The sequence below is a fragment of the Trachurus trachurus genome (assembly GCF_905171665.1).
Source record: "Trachurus trachurus genome assembly, chromosome: 3".
In the NCBI taxonomy this organism is placed as follows: Eukaryota; Metazoa; Chordata; class Actinopteri; order Carangiformes; family Carangidae; genus Trachurus; species Trachurus trachurus.
In genome coordinates, this window is record NC_139893.1 from 22,626,659 (window position 1) to 22,652,403 (window position 25,745).

General features: G+C 41.4%; 1 protein-coding gene across 1 annotated transcript in view; it reads left to right on the forward strand.

The window, feature by feature from the left end:
* Window positions 1–9,288: 9,288 nt before the first annotated feature.
* The window catches only part of kif13ba (kinesin family member 13Ba), a 44,437-nt gene continuing 27,980 nt past the window's right edge, over window positions 9,289–25,745 (forward strand). The window contains exons 1-3 of the mRNA XM_084001465.1: window positions 9,289–9,440; window positions 9,675–10,005; window positions 15,745–15,838. Of these exons, the coding sequence (XP_083857591.1) occupies window positions 9,933–10,005; window positions 15,745–15,838 (167 nt within the window). The 5' untranslated portion in view covers window positions 9,289–9,440; window positions 9,675–9,932. The remainder of the gene's footprint in view (window positions 9,441–9,674; window positions 10,006–15,744; window positions 15,839–25,745) is intronic.

Here is a 25,745-nt window from a genome sequence, read left to right on the forward strand (position 1 = left end):
CATCAACTTTGAAATGGTAATATTGCATGAATTCATGCACATACACTGTCAATATTAATGAAAGTCCAAGAGAAATGTAATAACAAGAATATGAGCTGTTTTTCAAGTCTGTTGTAGCTACCTGGTACCACATTTAGCAGGGAGGTCATAATGCGTCATAATGAGTATGTCACTGCGTCACTGCAGTAAAGCTCAAAACTAGGTTTTTAAAAGTGAGAAGACTCATCTGTTTTAACAAATAAAATTTAACTGCCATTTGCAAAAGAGGAGAAAATAGAGTTTTGGACAATTAGATCCCATTGTGATGTCTTCATATAAAAAAAAATAAAAATAGAAATGTGGATGAGGCAGTGCAAAACACAGCTGAAGTCTGGACACTGGTGGGGTCTGAAGATGAGAAAAGCTGGAGATCTGACTGAGATGATGCTTGGCTTGACAGGGGTCGGATGAAGAAGAGGAGGTCACAGCAAGTGCACTGAATGACAATGACACCTCGCAGCAGGAGTGAAGAGAACACATTTTAAAGTATGACCAGGACAATTTGATGGTTTAGATTGTTCCAAGATCTGATTGGTTGCAGAACACCTTGAGTCAGCTGATTACAAGGAGTAAGGGTGAAAAGCAGAGGACAGTAAAGAAAGGTAATCTCTCTGTCTGAACTTCTGCTAAGCTTCATTTATATTCTTTCTGGCAGTCAGGTTCGACAATCAGTTTTCTTTCTCAATGAGGATTTTGATTTTTCAACTGCAGAAACTATTGTATTGATCAAAAATAGACACTGTTAATTACAACACAATAAGATACTGTACATTACCCAGGGGCTCAACATGCACGTCAAAAAATGCCCTTTTGTGAAAATCAGCAATTGACATAAATAAGATTGGAAAATGGCACAAGAGAAAGAAAACATGAACTTCCCTGAACAAAACTGAAATTACATTTGGCCATAGACATCACAAGCTACTTCCCTAAATTCTGGACTACTGCGTAGCATCAAACGCTGGGTTTAAAAATAACCCTGTCAGCAGCCGATGTTTGAGATGAAGCAAACAAAGTTCTGCAGCTCCCCATTGAGCACTGCAGACCCAGGAAGCACCAGGCTGGTGAGTTGATGCAGGAAGAGTCGATGCTGCTGCTGTTTTTCATCACGGTCTGTCAGACTCTCTGAGGTCATCCACTAAAATACACAGACGTAGAGATGTGTTTTCAGTTTATGTACGTTTGAGCTTCTTTTGCACATGTGACATCATTTAGAAATAAAGTCTATAGGAGAAATCATCAAAATTCATGACGCTGTGGTCAAGGGTCAATATATGCTGTGTGTTAAGACGTTTCTGTCTACACAGACTGACAGGCGAGTGTAAGACAAACCATGAGTATTTCCTGGGTTGCAAGGGAAAACCCTTGGGTCTGTTTTTACCCACAAACCAGTTTGCTCTGTCGGTGGTCTCCAGTGCGGCTGCTGATTAGATTGGCCTGTCTAAGTAATGAGCTCATGGCCATAAAGCTGCTAAAGTCATTAACCTAATAGAGCCCGCTGTAATGGACGGCCATATTTTGGCATGGACCCCCGCCACTGAGGCCATAAAGAGCAATCTCCACTGTCTCCTGACCAAGGCTCTGCTTTTAGCCTCATACCTCCAACCCCCACCACCCCACACACACCCAACACTCACTGCAGCCCTAAGCCCGACAATGCCCTCCACGGAGGCAATAGGCAATAAAGATAATTATATTAAGCAACCATTTGAGATCCCATTAGGGTTTGGTTGGCTAGTGCTTTTTGGTTCAGGTTTGGGAGATGAGGGAGGTTTGATGCATTGCTTTGCTTCTTGTAATGGACGGAAGGACAGGCAGACATCAGGTCGTGACTACATCCTCAGGTGGACATTTCTTGTACTCCATTTTGGTTATGACAGCCAGAACTGTCTGCGTCCAACAGGTGTGGCATTCTGTTTTAAAATAGACATTTAACAGGCTCGTAAAATACAAGAGAATATTTTTTTAAGCTTGGACAAGTCTGCCTGACTGACAATCTTCGTATCCCTTTACTGTAATACTGTAAGTCTCTCACACTATTGTTTTTTAACCTTACAGAGGAAGATGGTACAATTTTGTGACTAAAAAGTAACACCAGCTTTAGAAGCAGACATCATTATCAGAAAATTACTGAAAGTCTGTGTTTGTGTGTACAGTGCAGTGCTGGAGGGTAGCATCCCTCAATTATGCCTCCGTCCCACCCGGACTTCCCTGGGCCTTTTGGGAATTCAGCCAAGCAGCAACAATCAGCAGCAGGCTTCTGTAACCTGTTGCAACCGCTGATTGTCTGCTGCAGGCACACCAGGAAATAAGAAAAGCTGGTTACTGTCCACAGTATGTGGAACATTTAATATATCACATTACTACTACCTGCCCAGGGAGGAACAATGTGCAGTGCACTCAATATACGACTCCCAGCATGCCTTTGAGCAAGGCACCTAAACACTGATGAATAAAACAAAAGATAAGATATACAACTGGTCTTTATTGATAAGCAGCAGATCAAAACAATGCATCTGTAATAAAGGGTTACTGACACCTCCACAAGTGTGATGTGACACACAAACACTAAAAAAGCACACACACACACACACACACACACACACACACACACACACACACTTACAACTGGAAATCCACAGGTTTGACCGATCAGGTTTGCTCAGATGAAACTACCTGTTACATGTGCATGCTGGCCAGCTTAGATAATGCTGGCAATATGTCAGCACATACACAAACACGCACACATAAACACGCACACACACACATTCACTATCTCCTTCCTTGGTCTGATTAGTGGCCGGAACAATTACTGTAATCGTGTCATCTTAACGAAGCAGTAGATAAGGGGTAAGACCTTCCCTCCCCTCCACCCCTTCACCATTATCATTCACATCACCACACCCACACACACACACACACACACACACACACACACACACACACACACACACACACACACATACACGCTACACATACAAAATAAATACAGAGTGGGAGAAAGCTACATTTCCTCCAAAGTCCAACAGCATTTTCACACTAAATTTGAATGCAGACAAAATACATTCACAAATAGACAATGAGGAGATCAACAAAATGCAGGTGGCATGTCTTATGTAAAAAGGACACACTGGTGTAAAAAGCATTACATCCATTACACCCCTTTGTGTTAAGACCATATAGATCAAAAATAATCCTCATAAAAAAATAAATACATAAAAACATTTTAAACTTGTTTGGATGGAGGCCAATAGAGGGAAACACACAAAGACCTCTCACAGGCTCTAATGGTAAATTAGCTGCCAAATATGCCAATTACTGTAAATGTCAGAACAGAAAGACCAAGTTTGATGATAAGAACAAACAACACAATTGTTTGCGTTATACATTAGCACAGTGTTTTGATGTTGTTGTTGTTGTTGTTGTTTTGTATTTGGTAAATAGCCTAACACATTTTGTGGCAAGCTGAAAGTTGAATGAGTAGTCTCACTTTTGTTGATAGTTCTCTTGGACACTTACAGTATGTGGCTATGGGTAAACCCTAAAGGGTTAGTATCACTGACCACATACAGAGGTTGATGAACCTCTGACTTTTTTAAGCACCACAACAACAATAAAGTGGATTTACTTTGTTTAGTGAAATATCTGGACAACTATTGGACAATAGTGGTGAAATGTGGTTCAGACATTCATGAACTTCTTGGCATGAAATGTAATAGGCCTAAATGCTAATTACCTTTTTTTTTTTCAGTGACCGCCATCAGCAGTTCACTATTCTAATTTCATTTTTGATCAAATCAAAAAATCATTCCCATCAGCATGAGCAGGACTGTGTTTGGTGCTCATTAGAAACTGTTTGCAATCTAACACACAAGACAAGGACAATGAACATGTCTGTGCATCAGCGTGTAAACATCACCATGACATTGTCATTTAACTCAGGCCTCACTGAGCTTCACTGAGTTTCTCAAGTCTTATTAGCTCCACCAAGAACACTTGACTTCATCTTGGTTTCTGTTCATCTATTTGTTAGCAGCATCATGCAAAAAGCACCAAACTTGACGAAGGGAAGAGGCATGGGCCTTGGGGGAAAAAAACCTAAATTTAATTAGATTCCAGTTAAAAGGGCAGATTCATAGTTTAGAAAATAAAACAAATATTTGTATTAAGTATTATTATTATATTATGTAAATAGAAAATAATCCTGCATGATAGTAAACCATATTTTCCACGTATTTGTTCAGTGGTGGCAAATGGATGCATGGATATTTAGCACCTTTCCCTTCTTGGTGCCCCACTCTGTTGACCTCTGACCTCTCATTTAACCTGTATTTACTCTACATATCTGTGTGAAGGAGATAAGGAGAGGCTATTTCCTCATTACCAAGAGGGAAGGAGGTTGATTGAAATTGAAGAGTATAAACAGTAGGAGTGCTCTTAATATTCTTCAAAGCCCCTGCCCTTTGCGTAGGTAAACCCCATGGGTATCTTAATCACTCTCAGCCCTCCAGGCCTCCTTCAGTTGTGTGTGTGTGTGTGTGTGGGGGGGGGGGGGGGGGGGGCATTTGCTTTAAACTAAGCAACGTGAAGGAAAGTAAACAGACCTGTACTTACGTAGCATTGTACGTCATGGTGGTGGCCACATACAGAGTGAGAGGATGGGTTTAGGGAGTTAAAATGAAATGCACTTGACCTTACCTGACCTAATTATGAATATGGAGTAATGATTTTAAAAGGTTACATAATTTGATACTTTCAAAAATAAGCCATTATAAAGAGCCTCATTAAATGATTTAATTAGTCATCACTCAGTTTTCAATCACACAAAATCACAATGCATTCTGTAACATGTGCCCCTTGGGTACACTCTTTTGTTCACTCACTCCCTTAGCCTCAATAAGTCACTCTCACTGAAGTCCATTTGACTTCTCAGATAATGAAACATCAGGTGCCGATGGGGACCGCCGTCACGAAACGCCCTAAGCAAGTGTCCCCACTCCACCAGTCACCTGATCCCACCTGCCTGTCAACCTGCTCCCCATTGACCATTAGCTATACTCACCCCATCTCAGGGGCTAGATGGAGGGAGGTTTTCATATCAGGTATATAACAGTGAAGACACAAGACCCCTTCCCTTACAAAGGCACCTCTAAAGGTTGCACATGAAGCCCTGGTTTGATAGAAACCAGAGGACACAACCAATGCAGGCACAGTATCCCATGATCCTTGTGAATATTCAAGCTGTCCAATTGTTACATGACAATGTTTATTAGCGTTTTATTTAGCCTATCAGTTGCAATTTTGCAAGTATTAAGCAAAAACAATTATAGAGTGTAAATATTTTAACCTAAACATAAACATTTGAAACGTCCTTCTTGTTCTTGTTAAGAGCCTCTTTCTCAAAATTCAGTTTATTATGGCACAGTGACTAGTACACTTGCCCTTTCTTGAAATAAGAATAATCAGAAAAATAATTTATCAAAAACAAAAAAAAAATAGACTGCTATTCCAATTATACTCTTAAACATATTATACTCTTGATAAAACTGAGTGAGTTCAGCGGTCAGATATATGCTCAACATTGAGTGTGTTGGATCCAAGTGATGCCAGGTTTTACTGCTTAAAGCATCATTTCAGTAACAGTAAATTTACATAAATGCTTCATCTGTTGTGTTTTGCAAACAATCCCCCTCTGAATCACACATACACTCAACTCAGTGCATTTCATTTTAAAATATACTTTACTTTTTCTCAGTGTTCAAGGGACCAGTACCAATGGAATAAAGGCATTTTTTGTTGTTTATCTTTACCAACACTCACGTCCACAGAGATATCACTCTGGGAATCACAAAAAAGAAAAAACCTGCAACCTCAAAATCCTTCAGACGTAAGCATGACGTAAAATGCTGGTACTTACGTGGTTCCTGGATGAAAAAAAAAAAAGAGGCGGGGTACCGACCCTCTGCGTTTTTCTCCCCTCTGCCTACACTCTCGACACTGTGACAGCAAGAGTTTGAAATGCTTTGTCCTTTCTGCCATCATCTGGGATAGTTTCAGGTCATGGGAGGAAAGTAACAAAGTTTTAGTGGTGTTGGGGTAAAAGATGGATGGAGTCATTTATGAAATCTACTCACATACTATGAGGAAAACTGTCACTATCAACAAAGATAATCATGTTTTGTGAAAACCATAAATTTGTGTTCTAAGTTTGATCTAATTTTGAATTTAAGTTTACCAAAAAGAATTTCAATAGGGAAAGATTTTTTTTTTTTTTTTAAGTGATCAATTCCTAAATACAGTGATTTCTTTTAGCAGGCGGTTGCTTCCTTAATGGTGGATCCAGATTACACTTCTCCTTGGAGTTGTTACATGTTGCAGCAGAGCGTCCTCTAGTGGTCTCAACTGCTCCAATATATTCCAGCAGCAGCCAGTGCTTTTTGTGCAAGAGACACTGCTTCTTAATGCTCTCCTGACCTCTGACCCTTGAGGTTCCATTGTGGGGGGGGGGGGCTCTCTCAGACAGAAGAAGATGCAGATTACTGCTGTGTTAAGAAAGGAGAGGAAACTCTTTTTTTCTTTTATCCTGTATTTCCAAGCATCAAACTGAAAGGAAAATGTGAAAATTAATCATCTGAATCCCTCATTGTACACAACTGTACAGTGAGGGATTGTAACGTGATTGTGCAAATGAATTATGAGATATATTTGGAGATTACAAGAACATAGCAGGTTCTGTTTTTCTAAAAGGAGGGAAAGAATTAGTTCCTCTTTCTTCCCTTTTTCTCAGCTGTGTGCAGCTTTCATTAGGCTACATGCAGGGATAAAGAGTCTCATCATCAAACAGGAGAAAGTGAGTAAAAATTTTAATACTGAGATACACAGATATTTAACCGTGTGTGTGTTTGTGGTGGTCCACAATCTTGTTGATAACTTTTTTCGTTTTTCTTTGCAATGGTCTATAGTGATTGTCAGGAGGCTAAAACCTACAAATGTATTTCTCAGTCAATACAGCTCATGAATTCCGTCATCTTAATTGTTCACCTTTTTTAAATTTAGTATCAGCTGCTCTATCCATCTGGCTTCACACTAGGCACTTCCTCACACTCACATGGGAGCAGCTCAACTGGTCCTGAAAAAATTGGCAAAGTGTTTGTGAAAAATCTTCTTTTCTTTTTTTTTTTTCACCACTTGACACAAAATGCAAAAAACACCCTGAGGTAGACTGTAGGATTGGTGAAAAACATTAAAATGCCTTTATTTTACATGGCAATCATCTGAAAAACAGCCAAGCACTAGCATTGGTCTTCATCAGGGCTTTTCTCAGCAGTTTGTTTTTTCATCTTTGAAAATGACCCCTGAGAGGCACGTGAAAAATATTTGGGGCACATTGTTTTTGATGGTGAAAAAATAAATCAATCAATCAATTCTCAGACAAGTAGGCTTATGACAGCTGACAGAAATGTGGCTATGAAGTTGTTTTTTTTATATGCTGGCAAATGAAAAAAAATATAGGGGAAAATAAACATTTCACTAGCCTTTCAGGGCTAGGTGCATTCAGACCCACGGCACAGGCAAAATCTAAATTGACACCAATCCTTTGTTTCATTGAGGGATGTCTCCATACTTCCGGTAGATGTTTTTCAAAATAAAGGATTAAATTCCCCCCCCCCCCCCCTTTTCTCTCTCTCTTTTTTTCTTTTTTTTAAAAGTAGGCTATTTTGTGCCTTACTTACAAAAATAAACAAACAAAAAACATAAACAATGCTTCATGGATGTTTTTTGCTGAAATTTTTAAATGTTTAAAATTAACAAAAAATTAACAAGCTTGTCAGTTGTGAGGCAGTAGCCATAAATGTTTGTCTATTTATCTGAAATTAATTCCTCATAAATTCCTTTTAGTAGGCTATAGGGCAGGCTATTTAACATTATGGCTACTGGAGACAATCCTGGATGGTACCAAGCCTAAGGATTTGTTGATTCCACACTGAGCAAGTCATTACTGATTCTAAACATTTATCAAACCCAGGGTGCTGTTTTTTATGCATTATGGCAAAATGACCTGTCAACAACGTAATTCTTGAAAATCCCTAATTTCAGTACAGATTAAAAGGGAAATAGTATAGAGTAGTGGTATGGTTGTTTTTACATGCAAGATCATTTCCATATTTTTAATTAATTTCACTGTTTTTTTATTTCATTGTAGGCTAATGCAGTGTTAACCTTAAAAAGGGAGCTTTTAAATAGACAGAAGATGTGTTCTGTGAAATGCAATTAAACTAAAGTGACCTAAGTGGATGTAGTTAACAAAAGAGCTAGTGTAGTGGGACTGAAGCTGATTCAATAATCAGGATATATTTTGAAAAACGATGGACGGAAGTGTTACCTTTAATGTATTTAGTTTGACAGCGGACACCGGAAGTGTCGCGTGACTGCGGTCCTGAACACATCTGGTAACAAGTGCTTTTTTCCCCCCTCATGTTTTATTCTAAATATTGATTCATTGTTCATAGTCAGTTAGGCATTAACCCATCTTAGATGTGTTTAGTTAATAATACCCCTCTGACTAACCAAGCCTGAGCCGGTTATGTAAGTGTAACGGTCCCCAGTGTCGTGCTGCTGTAATGAGTCCGAGTCCCCCATGGACCCTGTGGACACATTACGTTAACGTAACCGCATAACCGCGAAGTAAGGACTACACGTTAAACCACACGGTAAAGAGTAAAACGAGCGTGTTTGATATGTAAAAAACAAAAAAACAAATCCAATTTAACGTAATATAAGCGGGCGCAACTACTTTAAACTGATGTTTGTATCGTATTATTAATGCGGTAAAGGGGAAGAAGTTACATGACGCAAATGGTTTTCAGCTATCTACTCTGTGATTTCAGTTTCACAATGATTTGACAAGAAAGTTTAACAGCGACATGTGTGTGACCCGAAGTCGGTGTTTAACAGCAGTCCCTGGCTTCTTTGACCAAATAAAATAAAATAAATACTAAAATAAGCGGCGTGGAACAGTAAAAGCGACAGGACTAACTAAATGCGGCACCGTTTTAGGCTGGATAAACTACACTACACGGTAAACTGTCGTGTTACCTCACCGACTATCCACCTAAATTATTATTGTTTATTCGTGGACATCACCGTTTCTCGTATCTTTTAGCTCGACGCTGAGTTTTGACAGGTGACTTGTTAAAACCAACGCCGTGCTTTTATTTTGAAGAGGAAGCGGTCGGGCGGAAGGGCGGATGCTGCTCGTTGCTTGTACCTCGACACAGAGGGAGGACATAGTGGATCCCGTTGGGAAGCTGTACATCATCGTCAGGCGGCTCTCTCTCTGGAGATCTCTCTCCGTTGTGCATGTAGGTTCACAGTGACACTTCTGGGATGAATCCTCTGAGGTATGTAGCTCGAAGGCTGGGTGGTTTCGGGGGGTGTTATGTAGTTAAACGGTGGGAAATGGCTAAACTACTTGGCTCTGTCCTGCCGCTGCTCCCCTTCAGTTTGCCTGGCAAATTAGCTGGCTAGCCCGTTTTTTTGCCTTGCAAATAGCGTGTGTTTGTTCAGTCACATCCGCCAGCGGCTGGGATATCTCATATAATTTACATTTCTCCTGTGTCTTTCATCTTCTCCAGCCTCCGCGGATCTGAATTAGCCAGAAAAATGAGCAGGAGAAGAAGATAAGTGGCGGCCGCTGGCTTCCTGCGGGATTTTGCACAGGCTTTTTTTTGTTTTTCCGTGGACATGCCTTGTCTATGGAGGAAAGCTGAGCGAAGCTAGCTGGCCGACAGTCCGGCTAGCGCAACATTTCCAGGATTTTGGATGACTGTTTAGCTCAAGAGCTGATTTATTTTGGATCAGCGCTCCCTGCCCTCCCTGGGTAAGGAGTCGGCATGGGGGAACAACCCAGCATGGACGGCTCCAATGTCAAGGTGGCTGTTCGTTTACGGCCCATGAACAGGAGAGGTGAGAGGGCTCCACACTGCTACAATCTGGATTATTATTCATGTACTGTCTCCAAAAAAAGCATCCCTGTACATACCGGCTGTCTACATAATGTACATTTCTGGTCAACATACACTAGGCTGTTGTACACACAGCACAGAATGGCTAATCATCACCATATAAATACAATACAAGTTAACATTGTTGTGTTATACTGTCTCAGATTTAAATGACCACCTCAGGTTAACTATAAACAAACTGCATCTCACAGTAACAGTATCCACAGACTTGATTTAAGCACTCCCCGTTTAATTTCCTGGGAATGGGATGCCAGTCAGAAATCACCACCCATTAGTGAAATGAGCTGCTGCAGATTAAAGAAAGCTGTAGTCTGGCTGGCACATGGTTGTACTGAGCTGCTGTAGGGCTTCCCTCACGGCCGCCTGCCATCCGGCAAGATTTAAAGTCGACTTGCTGTGTGAGATCTGCTGTCTAGAAAGTAGTTTAGCTTCTTTGTCTCCTTCACTCGCTGATACACATGCCAATAGCTTCTTGACATCATCTGTCACTTGCTGCAACAGTGAGGCAACTCATTAGCTCGGAAAGGAGTTGCACAGCGATTTCGTCAACCTTATTTACCACTGTCATCCCTGCTTAACCAACATTAGGTCAACATGCATGTATTTTCAGTATCTTTCAGTATCTTCCCTGGGGAGCTTCATGCCCACTTACATCCGCATCTCTAATTTTAGAAAAGGCCAGGATAACAAAGGCTCAGTGTTCGACAAATCTGCATGCACGCTCAAATGCTCCGGTCAATTATATTGCACATTTTCAGTGCAGCACGCAGGAAGGCATGGATGACATTTCCTGGTTGATTGCCAAGTTGTGTTTTTGCCGTGGGAGACCATGTGTCCCATGAAAGGAGGAGGAGGAGGAGAAGGAGAGCTGCTGAGGCAGAGTGGTTGACCGACAACTGGCAGAATAAATCACGCGTGTCCCTCTTTCTCACCCCTTTGAGCTGGAGAAGTCGGTCACAAGACCAAGGCAGTAGATCGCCCCTGTGTTCCTATAAGCATGGATTGAACATGAACTCTTACGTTGAGTTTAGACGTAGAGAAAAACAGACTTTTTTTTCTCCCCGTGATGACTCTTTGTTACGTTAGACAATTGTTTTAAATCCAGAAAAAAAAATCCCATGTGCTGTCAACAAACACATGTCAGCTGACACTGGGTATTTTGTTATTATTATTATGACAAAGAGGCTGCAAATTAGCTCTGTCAAATTTCCACCTCAGGTCAGGTATATTTGGATTTAATCAGAAAGGGATTTACTGTAAATATGTTTCTCTGGCTACATCATTCATTCATAACTATTTCTGTGCACCTGACCACATACCAGCATGGCTATGTACATTTCTCCTCTCTCAGTGAACCTGCTGACCTGATAACTACAGGTGATGACAATCTGTCACCCAGATTTATTTGACTGAAACCATCATCTCCTTTTTTTTTTTTTAATTTCATCAAATTCCTCTGTAAAACAAAATCTGTCAAAAAAAGAAAACCAAATAATGCAGAATTACCGGTTTTCTACTCATATTAGAACATAACTGACCCATATGTCATCATCAAAAACCTGTGTATAAACTATTTGATTTAATTACACAAAAATGCCACTTTTAGATGAAGCTGGTTTGAAGCCAACTGTTGTGAAATGACTGGTTGAAAAATCCAGTTTTCTAATATATCATGTGATACGTATTATTGCATCATAAATATAATCAGAGCAAACATTATGATGTAGTGTTTGCCTACAGTTATGTGCAATCAATCAACAGCCTATTCATGTCGGTAACTGGTCAACTCTAAGTCATTATGTGAACTTTCTGTCCTTCCACCTTCTGGCTGCAGACAAGAAAAGTTACATATACATTATCGTTACAATTTTACAAAGTTCTCGGTACCTGCGGTGAATGTTCAGCTTCACTGTTGCAATATCTCTATCATTCAAGACTTCTGTGAACTTTGTAAACAAATCCCTGCATGTCTTTCATTGCTCAGAGGGTAAATACAATTATGATTTTGGTAAAAAGGAACAAGCAGGCAAATTGATGGCTTGCCGAAGGCAGTGGGAATGGGTTTGGAAGCAGCAGTGCCACGTTTCCAGTAGTGCCTTTCTGATTTCCTCTCTTGCTGGTTTCACTCTCTTTACATCTACCAGTGTGTATTTAAGACTTTTACGATTCCAGATAACCACCCAAAAGCCATATAAGCTTCGGGAAACATCATATGTCATTTTAAAACAGGTGACACTCAAAGATCAAGTCCCAGTCAGCCGGTAGAAGAATTGCTCTCAATGCTCTATTCCAGCTCCACATAATTTGGTATTCAGGCCTCTGCACATTCAAACCTTTGAGCTGCTGAAGCCAGTCACTGGTTAGAGGGAGGGCTGAGGACTACTCATTCACTTTGCTCACTCACATCTCCCCTGCCGGTGCACTGATTCAGACTTGTGACACCGAAATAACGAGCCGGCCGCGCTAACCTCGAGGCCACTGTCCCTGCGTGTCCCAGGTTGAGGAGGAGAGGTGGTGTCACTGCTTAGCTGGACAAAGGCAGGAAGGGAGTGAGTCTGAATGAATATTTGCTAACGTTGCGTAATGCTCCATGTTCCCATGGCTGTGGCCTTCGAAGAACAGAGTAACCCCAGGCGTAGCAACGGCAGCACCACGGCCAATCGGCTTCCTGGCTGATGTCAGGGCCCCTGTGCCAAAACCTCAGCACCGGTAGCCCAAGGAAAGGACCGGAGAGAAGGCCAGTGGAAAGTTGAGCCGCTTATGGAGCAAGAAGAGGCAGATAACAATGGTTACATTTATCCTCTCAACCACATCGCATCACACTTTCCCTTCCGTTCAGGAGGGAGTACAGCTGGAGAGCCGCGGGCATGTGGGTAATGTAGGCAGCAGCAGAGGAGAGGGCAGAGCAGAAAGTTTTCTCACTCAAACCCTCTATGTCTTTGTCGGCCCCCCTGTTTAACTTTATCTTCTCCCCCTACTGTCTATTTGTCACTTTGTCTCCACTGGTTCACCCAGCTTTTTTTTATGCTTTGTAGTCTCCTTGACAGCTCAAGAATTGGAGGGTGATTCAGGTCCTGTGACCTTTGACACCATGTTTCCATGGCTCTACCCCCATGTTCCTGCCAGGAACAACAGTGTTGAGGCTCTCTAAACAGACACTCTAACCTCAAATCAGACAGGCACAGTTAGCCTCTAGCCATGGGATATAGAACTGCTTAGGTTACGATTCGCTTTTGTGTCCCAGTGATTGATCAACCACAATCAGGCAAGTGGTAGAGTAGTGGGTTTTGACTGTGGCTGGTAAGTCACACGTGTCTATTCTAGCCATTCAGAACAGGTAACAAACTTGTGGAGCCCCTATGCACAGACAAAGCGGTCATTTGCATGTGTGTTTGTTAGGAAAACAAGACTTGCTGATTACGTATGTAAAACACCCTCTGGGCCACCTACAGCAGTTGGAAACACTCACGCTGGCAGGAAACACAGTGGGACAGGTGTAGCCAGGTACTGCTTGGCTAGGATACTATGCTATTACAGTATGCCCCTTGCAATAGCATGCAGGTTTAATCACTAAATCACCAAGTTATTGTCCGGTGAAATTAGGAAAGGTTTATTTCAAATTGCTTTATTTTCTATACACTGTAATCAAACCTGGCTGCTGCACTGTGACAGGTCGATTATGCTGTTTCTCAACATTCCTGCTGAGAGCAGTTGTTGTTTGGCCAGAAAAAGCAACTGAAGGCACAAATATTATAAGATAACACTGTGTGCTACACATGTTGGAGTGTTGCTTCGGACAGTTCTTGGTGAAGACAAGAATTAAAACCACAGAATGATTTTCCTGTCTGGACACATGATCTTGCATGCCTGCAGCATAATGGAGAAAACGATTATTGACAGTCATCTACATGCTAATACTGAGTCAAACGGTGGCAAAGCAGTAGAGGCTCAGCTTTGGAAAAGTATTTGTTCCTTCAGAGGGGAATCTAAGCAGGTTTGGTGCTTGTTTACATGGGAGCCCTCCGCCAGTTCTTACATCTGAAGGACAGTATTTATTGTTGGTAAGTTTCCTCACTGATGCCTGGTGTCCTTGAGCAAACAATGATTTGCAGCTAAAGGAGTGCTGTTGTGGCACTGACCTCTGACCTCCCTCTAAAGGGGGTCGTAGTAGAAGAGAATAGGAGAGGATATCCCACACAGGGGGCAAAGAATCTTCTTGAGTTTCATTCTTATCTTATCAACTCGGTTAAATGATAAGAATTTGTCACTGGATTTTGTTGCCAGCTTCCTAATTACAGAGAAAATCATGTGGTTGACGTGACCTTTTCCCTTGTTATTGATGAGTAAATGTTCACACCTGGTTGAGACCATTTTCATTAGAAACATACAGCACAATCCCAATTATGTCAATTAAATTTTTTCTTCACACTTCTCAAGACAGTTTTATTTTGGCCTGTTACCACGGTGATAATGTATAATGATGCAGTGTGATAAATTGCCGCAATAGGCCATTAAAAAAACATGAAGGATTTCAGTGGCTGTGGCCCAAGCATTCACCAATAGCCACCAGTAAAACACTTGCAATGTGTTGTTGCTGGTGAATTAGTCTGCTCTGCAAGCAACCAGTTGGTAAATGCTTTTTTTGTTTTATTCATGACCAGTTGTGTCAGATACTGGATGCCCAGGATATGCTGGCAACACCAAGCCTGTACAACCATCATTAGGTCTAACTGGCAAGACAGATGAATGGAGAGACTTACCAGCCTCGTGAATTTCCAGTGCGGTCCATGTTGATATTTTCCAGTGCTTGTGCTGGTTGCTTCCACACCAAGGCGTCTATTAGAAGGCTATGAAAACTAACATAGTGTGCAACAGTTGATACACAGTAACACTGTCGGACAAAGTTTTTAGAAAGAAGTCAGATAGTAACTCTGTCTTTTTGAACTGGTGCGTTCCTTGGAGTTATAGGAAAAAATGCAATTTTCTGATGGGGCAGTGGAATTAAAACTACAACCTTGAGCAAGGAGCCACAGTGAGCAACATTATATGCTGACTCTTGCAGCCTGTTGACATTAATACCTGCGTGTACAAAGGATTAGGACCACGCTTAATGCAGAGTTGGAGATGGTCATTTGTAGTGTTGCAGTGTTGCATCATGATGTAAACAGAACAGGGTCAGTATAGGAGACCCTCAGTTGTTTGTGCGTGTGATAAAGACGGATTGCCTAAGGGCTCACTCCCAAGGTAAAAGGTCATTTTATAGAGTCCGTGTTTCCCAGTCTGCTGCTCAGGCTATTGTTCCAGAGGAAATGCTGTTGCTGTTGTATTATTGAACGTCTGCTTTCTCCCCAATGCAGAGCAGGCTAAATAAGCATCAGGCCAATAATTGTGAGAGCTTCATTGTCATTAAGGGCACTATTGAGTCATTTCAGATAAAAGGATCAAAGTGATGTGTAGAGTTTGGCAGCTTTATACCAACAATGGGAAAATATCTGTGCAGCGCTGCAATATCTGTAGTTACATGACACATTCTGCCCTAGTTATGAACTAGGGCTGGAGATGACACACAGACACACAACGTGGCATTATGTTATAATGCAGGAGCAATCAAGATCGCTAATTTCTGTGCTTCTGAGGTTTAGTGATGTCGTTGATTAACCATTTCTTCTGTGATCCACAGAAAAGGAACTGAACACAAAATGTGTTGTGGAGATGGCGAAGAACCAGACGATCCTCCATCCTGCAGGAACTAACCTTGGCAAAGGAGACACAAGGTATGTGTGTCGCTTCATCACATCGTGACCACAGCAGTGATTTATTCTTTCCGTGGTGTAAAGTAAATGACCATATGCAGCTTGTGCCGCATTAAATAAGGAGTTGTTAGGGTATTCAGCTTTTAATTATTACCTTTTTGTACATTGATCAAGAATATGGTTAATTGAATAAGTATGAACAAGTCTTTACAATCTAATTGATCAGAAATTAAAATTTCTGTAGGGTGTGGTAGGGGATGGGGGGGGGGGGGGGCAAAGACACTGTGTAATGTGAAAGTAACAGATGCAATGCATTGCAAAGTGCAGGTGTTCTGAAAACAAAAGTAAGTAATACATTGCATTATAGCACACCTCTTGGAGTGATACACAAGTCCTATCTGAACAGTCATGATGGACATATTTTTAGATTAGATAAACTGGAACCTTTGGAGAATATGATTATTTCCAATGTCCATAAATCACAGAAAAAATCATGAATCATGAATGAAAAGGAAATGTTAATATTTGCTTTGCAAGTCGATTTATGGTGTGCGCCCCTACATTTTCTACTTTTAAGTAAAAAGTTAAAGTTTAAGTTAAATTTTAAGTGAGGGGCCACTGTGCTCCCAGTAAAAAAGCATGTCTGGACCCCTGCATTGTGTTTAAAAGTCCTCAGTATCATCTATCAAGTGGGCTGTCTGTATTTTGATGGGTGGACTCTAAACAACAATAAACCATCCATCCACCCAGCTTCAACCGCTTAAATCCAGGATTGGGTTAGGGTGAGCAGATCCACCAGCGAGCCCCAGACTTCCCTTTCCCGGGTTACATCGGCCAGCTTGGAGACACAGTCTCCTCGGTCTGCCCCGTGGCCTCCTCCCAGCTGGACGTGCCCCTGGAGGCATCCTCACCAGATGCCCCAACAACAATAAACACTACTGGCTAATCTGGCAAAAATTAAACAATGCCAGTTTGCCAAAATGTGAATGGATTATGATGTCAGGGCATGTTGGGTAATGCAGTTGTCTCTATTTCTTGATTTGAGGAGGCGCCCACACTGTTAGACTGCAAAAATCTAACCCAACCCTAAACTCCAGTCACCACTCTGAGTCATGGGCCTGTAGCGTCTTTGAGCTGCTGCTCTAGTCTCTAGTCTCTACCCTCTATTCCCCTCAGTCAGTTAGCTTTAGATTTACAGCTGTGGTGTGTTTTTAAATCCGTACTGTGACCCCTAAGTGTCTCAGAGATGTCCTTGTGTTCTGCTGCTTCTCGAAAAGCTTGTGTCCGATTTGTGAGGAATGTTGAGATGATGTAGTTTTTGGCAGGAAGCTGATGAACCAGCTGTCAGAGACAGGTGTATTTCAGCTCCTGTCACTTGTTGCCCTTTCTTGGCGCCTTACTCTGTTTCCATCCTGTTAATCAGCTGCTGTTCATGTGTAACGCTGAATTGTATCTGGAGTCTTGAGTCTCTCAACCCCGGCGCTGAAGGAGGCATTAGATCGTGTTAACTGTGGTTGCACTGGGCAGAACAGGAATGTGTGTGAGCATGCACTCAGTGTGTGTCTGAATGAAGCAATGTTTCAGTAGTGATCACACCCTGCAAAGTGCTGCAAATGTAACACCAGGCCAGCAAACGAATTAATAACCCTTTCTTTAAAGAAAAAGGGCTCATAATTGAAGTTGTTTTGTTTGAGTTAGAAGCAGCCAGTCGGCCCTGCTGGACTGCTGACCCTCCATCTTGGAGGAAGCCAGCTGTGTCGGAATAAAGATCTCCTTGTGACTGGCTGAACCGACTGCAGACTGCCAGATCAGAGGCAGTGAATAATGTTGGCTTCAGTCTGAGGTTCAGGAGCGGACAAGAGCAACAGCAGCATGTGTTTCAGTGTGTGTGTCTGTCAGTGGGGGTGTCAGTGCCTCTAAGAAAGACAGCAGCAGTGAGACACATGCAGACAGAGACAATTATACATGAAAAGACAGACTCCACTCCGCTGCTCTCTTCCCTCGCTCAGCTGGGTTGTAATTCCCCACTGCCTGGCTTCCTCCCTTTTTCTCAGCTCTTCCGTTTCCGTGGCAACACGGGGGGAGGTTAACTTTGGGTCGCCGTCGGTGACCGTGAAGCCCCTTCCTTGAGTGAGGAGACGATGGATGGAGGGGGAAAAAAAAAACCCACATTTACTCAAGCATCTGTCGACCATAAACTTTTCGGTGACTTTTATGGAGGAGCGAACAAGAGCCGGGCTGTAGTGTCGCTTTCTGTCCGAGTGACAAAGGAGCGAAGAAGCAGCAGGAGGATGGGCCGACTGACTGACTGTCTGCTGCCCTCAACGTGCAGATGCTGTTTTCATTTTGTTTACATTTACATAGTTGTCTTTTACTCAGCATTTGGCGTGGTTGTTGTTACTACCAGAGATTTGAGTGGGTGCATAGAGGAAGGATGCAATAAAACAAGGATGTTGCAGGTGCAAGTTGTTTGCTTAAGCTGAGTTACCAGGATGCCCTTTGTTTAAAACAAGGAAGACATATCTACGATGATCACACATTAAAAAGCTGTTGTAGCCACCTGGCTAAATCCAAACCCAGTGCATAGTAGAGAGATTGGCAGAGGAAACTAACTATGAGCCCTTTAAGGGGAGTCCACCATTTTACAGTATTACATCTTAGATAATGATGTGTCTCCATTTTCCAGTATTCTCTACTGTCTCATGTGCACTTTAAAGTCTGAAGTATTTCACTGCATCTCCGAATAATTTTCATTTCCTGGATTACCATTAACAGGCAGCTATATACCGTAAGGACTTCCCCGACTCTCTAGCCTCCCTCCTATACTGTTTAACTTGCAGTTTCTGTTAATTATCAGTCTGCATCTGTAAATTGTTATTTTACCTCTTGGTAATAAAATGGGAACATCTTGTAATTTCAAAGGTTATTAATATTATTTGTTTTGTTATAGCAATACTTCAGTGTAATTGAGATTCTGACACAAGTTGACAGAAGTTGTGTGAGCCTAATTAAAAGGTGAAGCAAATATTTCAGGATAGGTGGTACAGGCAGTGTGTGTGATATAGTGTATATATATATAGAGAGAGATGTGTATTCTCAGTTAAAAACAGAATACATTAATCATACTGTTGTAATCATTGAAACCTTCTTCATCTTTGGAAGCTTCGCCTTCTAGGCTCCTAATCTCTGCAGTCAGATATGAGACTTTCAAAGACATCTGCACTGCTGTTTTTGTGGGGGTTGTTCCTGAAGCTGAGGATTAGCTCTGTTTAAATGTAAACGAAGGATTTTCTCCTTCTCTGGGGCTGTCAAAAAAAAACTTCCCATGCAGAAAAATGATAAAATCCACTGGTTTTGATCTGGTATCTGCTCACGAAATGGTTCAAAGCAGCAGGGAGATAGCCTAGATCTTCCATTTGTAAGAGCTGACCGTCACTGCTGTAGAGCTTACTCATGGTTAGTAAGTGCACTCAGACAAACCAAGAGTTATTCCTAGAGCATGGCTCTGGCTCAATGCCATAGGTGATACATTAGCACCAAACTTTTTTTTTTTTTTTTTTTTTTTTAAGTTTTGACATGTAGTACAGTCCCTGTTTATTTCAACTACAAGCTGGGGCCACTTTTTACCCTCCTCTTTTTTGCATTCCTACCAGGAAAAAAAGGCAGAGAAATTACCCAAAGGGAATTATTCAGGAGAAATGATGGTTAATTGCCTCTTGAAGACAAATTTTACAAATATAACTTAATATCATACTAACGTTTCCTTGGTGGATTAAAGTCATGTTTAAAAATATAACTCAATATCTGAATGGACTAGGCTATATGATTTAGGTCTATTGTGGTTCTCTTAGGATTTTGCCATCACTTTCTCTTATTATATAGAGATGACCTTCTTGTGCACTCAGGCATTGGCGAGGAAAGGTCATGTATCACTGAAAGTACACAAGGGCCATGTATAGGATTGGTTAAATACTGAGCCTCACACACAATAGTGCCGCTCTCCATGGAGTGTGTTGACCTAATCACTGACTTTCTAACACAGGCCTGAGTTGCAAGACAAGAATGCACTTGTTAATTAGATTTTAATGATTCTATTGTTTACATAGGATCTATTAAGAACTTCCTTCCACGAGACAAAAAAGCTATAACAAAGTGTTTCAAACAGAACAAGTTTTACTTTTCTACAAACTACATACATACATCAATGTTGAAGTGACGTAACATTTTCAACTTAGGACTGAAATGACAGTCTCTGTTACTCAGTTTTTACCTGAACAAAACACCCGCAGACCATTTTTGTACTTGGATTCATGACATGGATAATTTGAAAGTACCTCACTTCAAGGTTATTTCCTTTTCCATTTTTTTCATTCTTCAGTTGTCGGTTGTGTGTTCTGCTTGTGGGTCTGATTCAGTTTTTCCACCAGCGGCCCTCACTGGGCAGAGACCAGATTTAAGTTCCTCAAACTGCCACCCTCAGTGATTCACTGAAGTGGCGACATTAATCTTGTTTTATAACGTCTGAATATTTTGATGTCGTCAAGCGCTGTTCATGTGGGACCACCAGGGAAACATTAGTGGTATGATGTGCAAGCTTTTTGTGCCTTTTGACGGCCATGATTATTGTTTTCTTTGCAGTCTGTTACTGGAAAACTGACATCTTACATACATTTATTTTGATGTCCATTCTCATTTTACACGTGGCTGCCTGAATCATCTGAATCACTGCAACCCCCCCCAGGGATTTCCTAACCTCCAGAGTTTGAACTGTAGGCCCAGGCCACTGTGCTCCATCTGATAAGCAGACGGCCAACATCCCCGCAGCCGTGTGGTCAGACACTACAGTTTGCATGATGGCCGGAGGCTGTTTGCATTGGCCGGGTGAAGCTGGATGTTGACATACTCTGACAACGATCTGTCTCCTGTCAGATGTTAGTCAGGCAAACACAAGCGGCTCGGTTTCCAAGACGATAGACAAAAGAGACCATGTGGCCCCCGTATCTTGGATTGATGTTGGACTTTTTTTTCGGTGTGTTATATCAACGTGTTCAAACGGATCAAAAGTAGTCTTTGAATTTCAAGTGGAGTCAAGTGCTTTAACTTGGCCTGGGCAACCTTCAGAATTATTGCAGTGGGAATATTATATTTCAGCCATTTTTTTTGAAGAGTGGAAAGCTTGAGCGCTGCAACTAAACTCCAAACATTAAAAGTCGACTAAACACGAGAAGTTGTCCCAGAACCATAGAACAAATATGCCGATCAATGCTGCGTGGACGCATTTCAGGCGCGGTATCGGAGGGACCCGATGGAAGTCTGCCGTGTTGTTGTAACGTTACCTTACGTCTAGCTGTGTAGCTCAGGTTACAGGCATGAGTTGTGTTAGTGTGGAGGCCTGGCGCCTGTAAATAAAACTTGCTCATCACATTTCAGGTAACCTTCGGCGATGTGTTTACCGTGCATGTTGATATCGCAATGACGATGAAAATAAGATGAATCAGTCAGCCCTAATTCTGCAGCTCATTATGGGCTGAACCTGATAAAAACTTAAATTATAGCTCATTGTAAATTAATTTAGTGCCCATCTTAAAAACACAGGAAATGATTAGAGAATGCTATCTCACTGTGCTCTAACCTGCCACTGATAGAGATGTCTAACATTTAACTTGAAGCATGCCAGAACATGTCTTGCTTATGAACTGGGTCACTGCTGGTGAACTGGTTCATATGTAATGGCTAAACATTAAACATGCAAACTTTTATATATTTTCTCTCTGTCAAGTTTTGTGCTAAATTTTCTGTGAAGAGCTTGGGAAGGAGCACTAAGGCCATCCAGAGGTCATGTTAATGTGCATCACATGGACTGAAAACCTGGACTGTGCAATGGGGCTTCAACTTTTCCAGAGGATTAATGTTGAGGAGAAATGTAAATGCTGCCTGCGTGCTCCATTTACCATCAGGTTGAGCAAAATCTATTAGTAAAGGGACAAGTCATACTATACTATGTATGTTTTACTGGTGTTTTCAGAATGATCTGAGCTCAATAATTTTCAGATTTTATTGTCAAGCAGGATTTCAAACACATAAAAGGGCCTTTTAGTCTTGAAGTTATCTCAAAAATGTGGCTGGATAGATTGTACTGTATGCTTAATGTATTTCTCATTCACCTCACCATGGGTAGAAGTGAAAGTGGAAATGAAAGTGCTGCACTGTATCACTGAATTACATTGTATCCTGTTGTATCAGATTTTTTGCACTTTGCCCTGTCTTCATGTGTAAAGATTACCCTGACTTTGAAGTGTTACAGTATTGCTCAACAGTTTGTTAACACTGAAACATTTGTATTTACAAAAAATAACAAAGTAATTGTTACTCCTTCATTTGAAAATAGAACATTTTTAAAGAACAATTCAGTAATGACAAAGATAATTGGCATCCATTGTTCTCTTCCATATTAAATAGAACAGAGCCATTGTTACTGGTTTTTGATGTAATGTACAGTTTTAAATGTTCTGTGTTTAACTATTTGGAGAAGGCCACTGACTTTAGACTGGTGAATTATTGTTTTCTCATCCATACTTGGCTGGTTGTCGATGCATGTTCTGGGTCATTAACCTGTTTGAAGAACCACAATCTGCGGCTGACACATTTGTCTGAACAGCATGTTTGACTCTAGAATGAAAATTTTCAGATTTTTACTTTGCCCTGCACAAATTCAAGAGACACTGTGCTCTGGCATTTTTCCAAACCCTCCTGTCTTCTTTTGGGTCCATTTTTCTTTTGCAGCTCGGTCGTTTTTGCCTTTTATCTTGGCTGTTTTTTCAGTCTTATCTCCTCAGACAACTCTTTTCTAATACCATGCTCAGTGCAGTGCACACCATATAGCACAATGACAACTGTTCTCCATTTAAATAGATAATAATTTAACCAGTAATTCTGTCCTAGCCTTTTAAGAAGACCTTTGAAGATTAAGCAAGAATTCAGCTCTTTTCATACCGTCTTCTTTGTTTTCTACTGTGGCAAACCAAAAGTGTGCAGGTATGCATGATAACGGAGCTTTTAATTTCAGCACTTTATCAGACGAATGGTTCTCTGGCAATTTCTGCACATGCAAGTAAGAAATAACCTCCTGCCAGAACAAATTTCTGCTACAAGAATAAACCCACCCTCAGACTAGGAAGTATTTCTGTTTTTTTTTTTATACATGGCATACATAGCATTTGAATTGTATTCATCTCAACATCAGAGAGTATCTTTCTCATACTGGTCCCTAGTTTGCATTATATTTGTAAAATGACAGCGCTCACAGAGTGATATGTATTATGCACTTCACTTGTCTACAGTTTGTATCTGTAGGGGAGGATATGCATAGGTCTACTCCGTGATGCCATATTGTCACATCCCATGTTTGTCAATATGCGGTGAATCCAAGCATCGGCCTGTTACATGTCGTTGTCCTGTGCCATCAGTATGTTTCAGCTTAACATTCCAGTCTCAGGCCCAGCCTCTTTCCTCCCTAACCCCCCTGGCTACCTTCAGCCTCCTTTCTATCCTCCATTCCTCATTCCTCCCTACACACAGCCGCGAAATGGTACAGTCCCAGAGAGAGAGGAAAAAAGAATGCAAGAACAGTAGAGAAAAACAGAGGAGGGGAGAAGCAGCCATGCATTAAGTTATTTTTTAAATGACGGTGATCAGAGCAGAGGAGCAGGCCGAAGGGAGGAGGAGGGACAAATAGAAGTGTGCGAGGGCCGAGGGAGGCGGGCTCACAGCTCTCCTGACCGCCTCACTCTCCCTCCCCATTGGTCACGAGGCCCCATAGCTTCATTAATAGGCGTTTTACTAGAAGACATGGGTGACCCTTCTCGCCTGCAGCCTTTGAAGCTACCATGACAGCTGTCATCACCATGTACGTCAAAACCTGCCATGCCGATTTTATCCTGAAAGTGTGTGGAGATATGACTGGGGGGGATCGTAGGCATGAAGAATGTTCTGAAGCCCCCTCGAGAGGAACCAATATTTATAGGAATCAGGGATTTGCAAACAATTTAGTGTCAGAGAGGAGGGCCTGTAAACTGATACACATTGCATCAGTGGATTCAAGTTTGATGAGATTCTAGAAAAGAGGATGGGCTTTTCTTTCTATATTTAGAGAATGAGATGCTAAGAACATCCTCGGTGACTGATGGAGGTCTTGTGGACTCCAGCAGGGCTACGTCAGTGCTGTGTGTGGAGGTGGTCCCTAATTGTATCCTGGTTTGAAGAGCTACTGGAATCAGTTAGGCTACAGATGAGGATTACTCTGCATGTATTTGCTCTGCAGAGCGCAGCAGCACGTCAGCAGTGGAACATCAGTGAAATATGAAGTGTTACAGATTTGACTGGATGCTGGCTGGTTTGCACAAGAGCTGCAGCTCTGGCGGTTTATAAAGAATGTGCATGGGTAAAAGGAAACAGGTGTGTGAATGTCTGTGTGCGCGTCTGAAAAAAAATGTCCTCAACACATAAGTATAAAAACCACAGTCTATCTAGCCTGCAGCTCAGGGTCAAGTTTGATGTGGTGTCAGGTCAGATATTTGGCGCTGATAGTCGGCATTACTAAAGAAATGGAATGGATGAATTTGAGGGTCCTCGTGAGTGTAGAGGTTGTGTGTGGCTCTTGTCTGTGGGGCTTCATCAATCTGACTTAACGCATCTCTCTGACTGACAGCCGCCCTCACTCCGTGGGCGGTGAGAGCGGTCCATAGATGGTGGAGTAAGATGACAAGGATTTTAGTGGGGAAGAAGATGAGAGAAAAGAAAAGGCCATAACTTATTTTAGCTTCTTGGAGAAAATTTTGTTAATAGCAAATCTCAGAGGCAACGGTTTATATTTCAATTCATGAGTTATAGTAAAATTCATTAGAGCCCTACAGGAGGTACACAACACAAAAGCTCTTTCTACATGGCTTGTTCAAGGCAGGACTGTAGTGCTTTCGTTCCACCTCGCCATTCTGTGGAGTCTTCTTATTAGCAGTACACCATGATCTCTGAAAGGATTGTGTTCCCTCAGGAACTATAAATCCCAACAGTGTCATTGCAATAAGCCTCTTTGATTAAAATGGCGACCAAATGGTAATAATAATTACAGTTGCCATTCAAACTCATGAGAAAACACATCAGTGAGTTTTATTCTCTTTTTACTGGCAAATCAGACGACATGAGTAGAAGTGTGATCGCAACATATATCTTTAGTGAGTGCCACAGTGTTTTACTAGCATCTGTATAGTTTGCTTGGAGCAATTTTTTAATGATTTGAGTGATAGACAGCTTTTCATTAAACCTAGATAAAGTGTGTAAGATGCAGAATAGTTAATGAGACATTATGTAAATAATTATTATAGAAATAAATAGAAGGTGGGATAGAAATAAATAAATAGAAATAAGCATATAACAACTTAAATGCCAAATGTCAAAATAGTGATGGATGGATTTACAACACAGAACCTTGGTGTGATACATTTTCCCAGACACAATTTAAACGTATCGGTGTTGGTGCTGTGATCATTTGACTTCGTATTTACTATTGTCTGCTTTTTTTTTTTTTTTTTTTTTTTTACTGTCCAGAAGGTTAAAACAATAAATGCTGTGTTTAAAGGCAGCAGAGTGTTTGTTGTTGAAATGAATTGATGGGAATTAATGTCTGTGCCCGGGTCCATTGGCGCCCTTAAATTGCACCACAATAATCTAAATGTTTTTGATTTGATCCACGTGATGTAATATGAGGCTCTGTGGCGTTCCGTCTTTCTTGTTTTTCTTTTTCTAAGTATAATTTTTGGGCTTTTTTGCCTTTATTTGATAACATACTGTAGTTGAAAGAGACAGGAAATGGGGAGGCAGGGAGAGGGGGGATGACATGCAGTAAAGGGCCGCCCGATGCGGGATTCAAGCC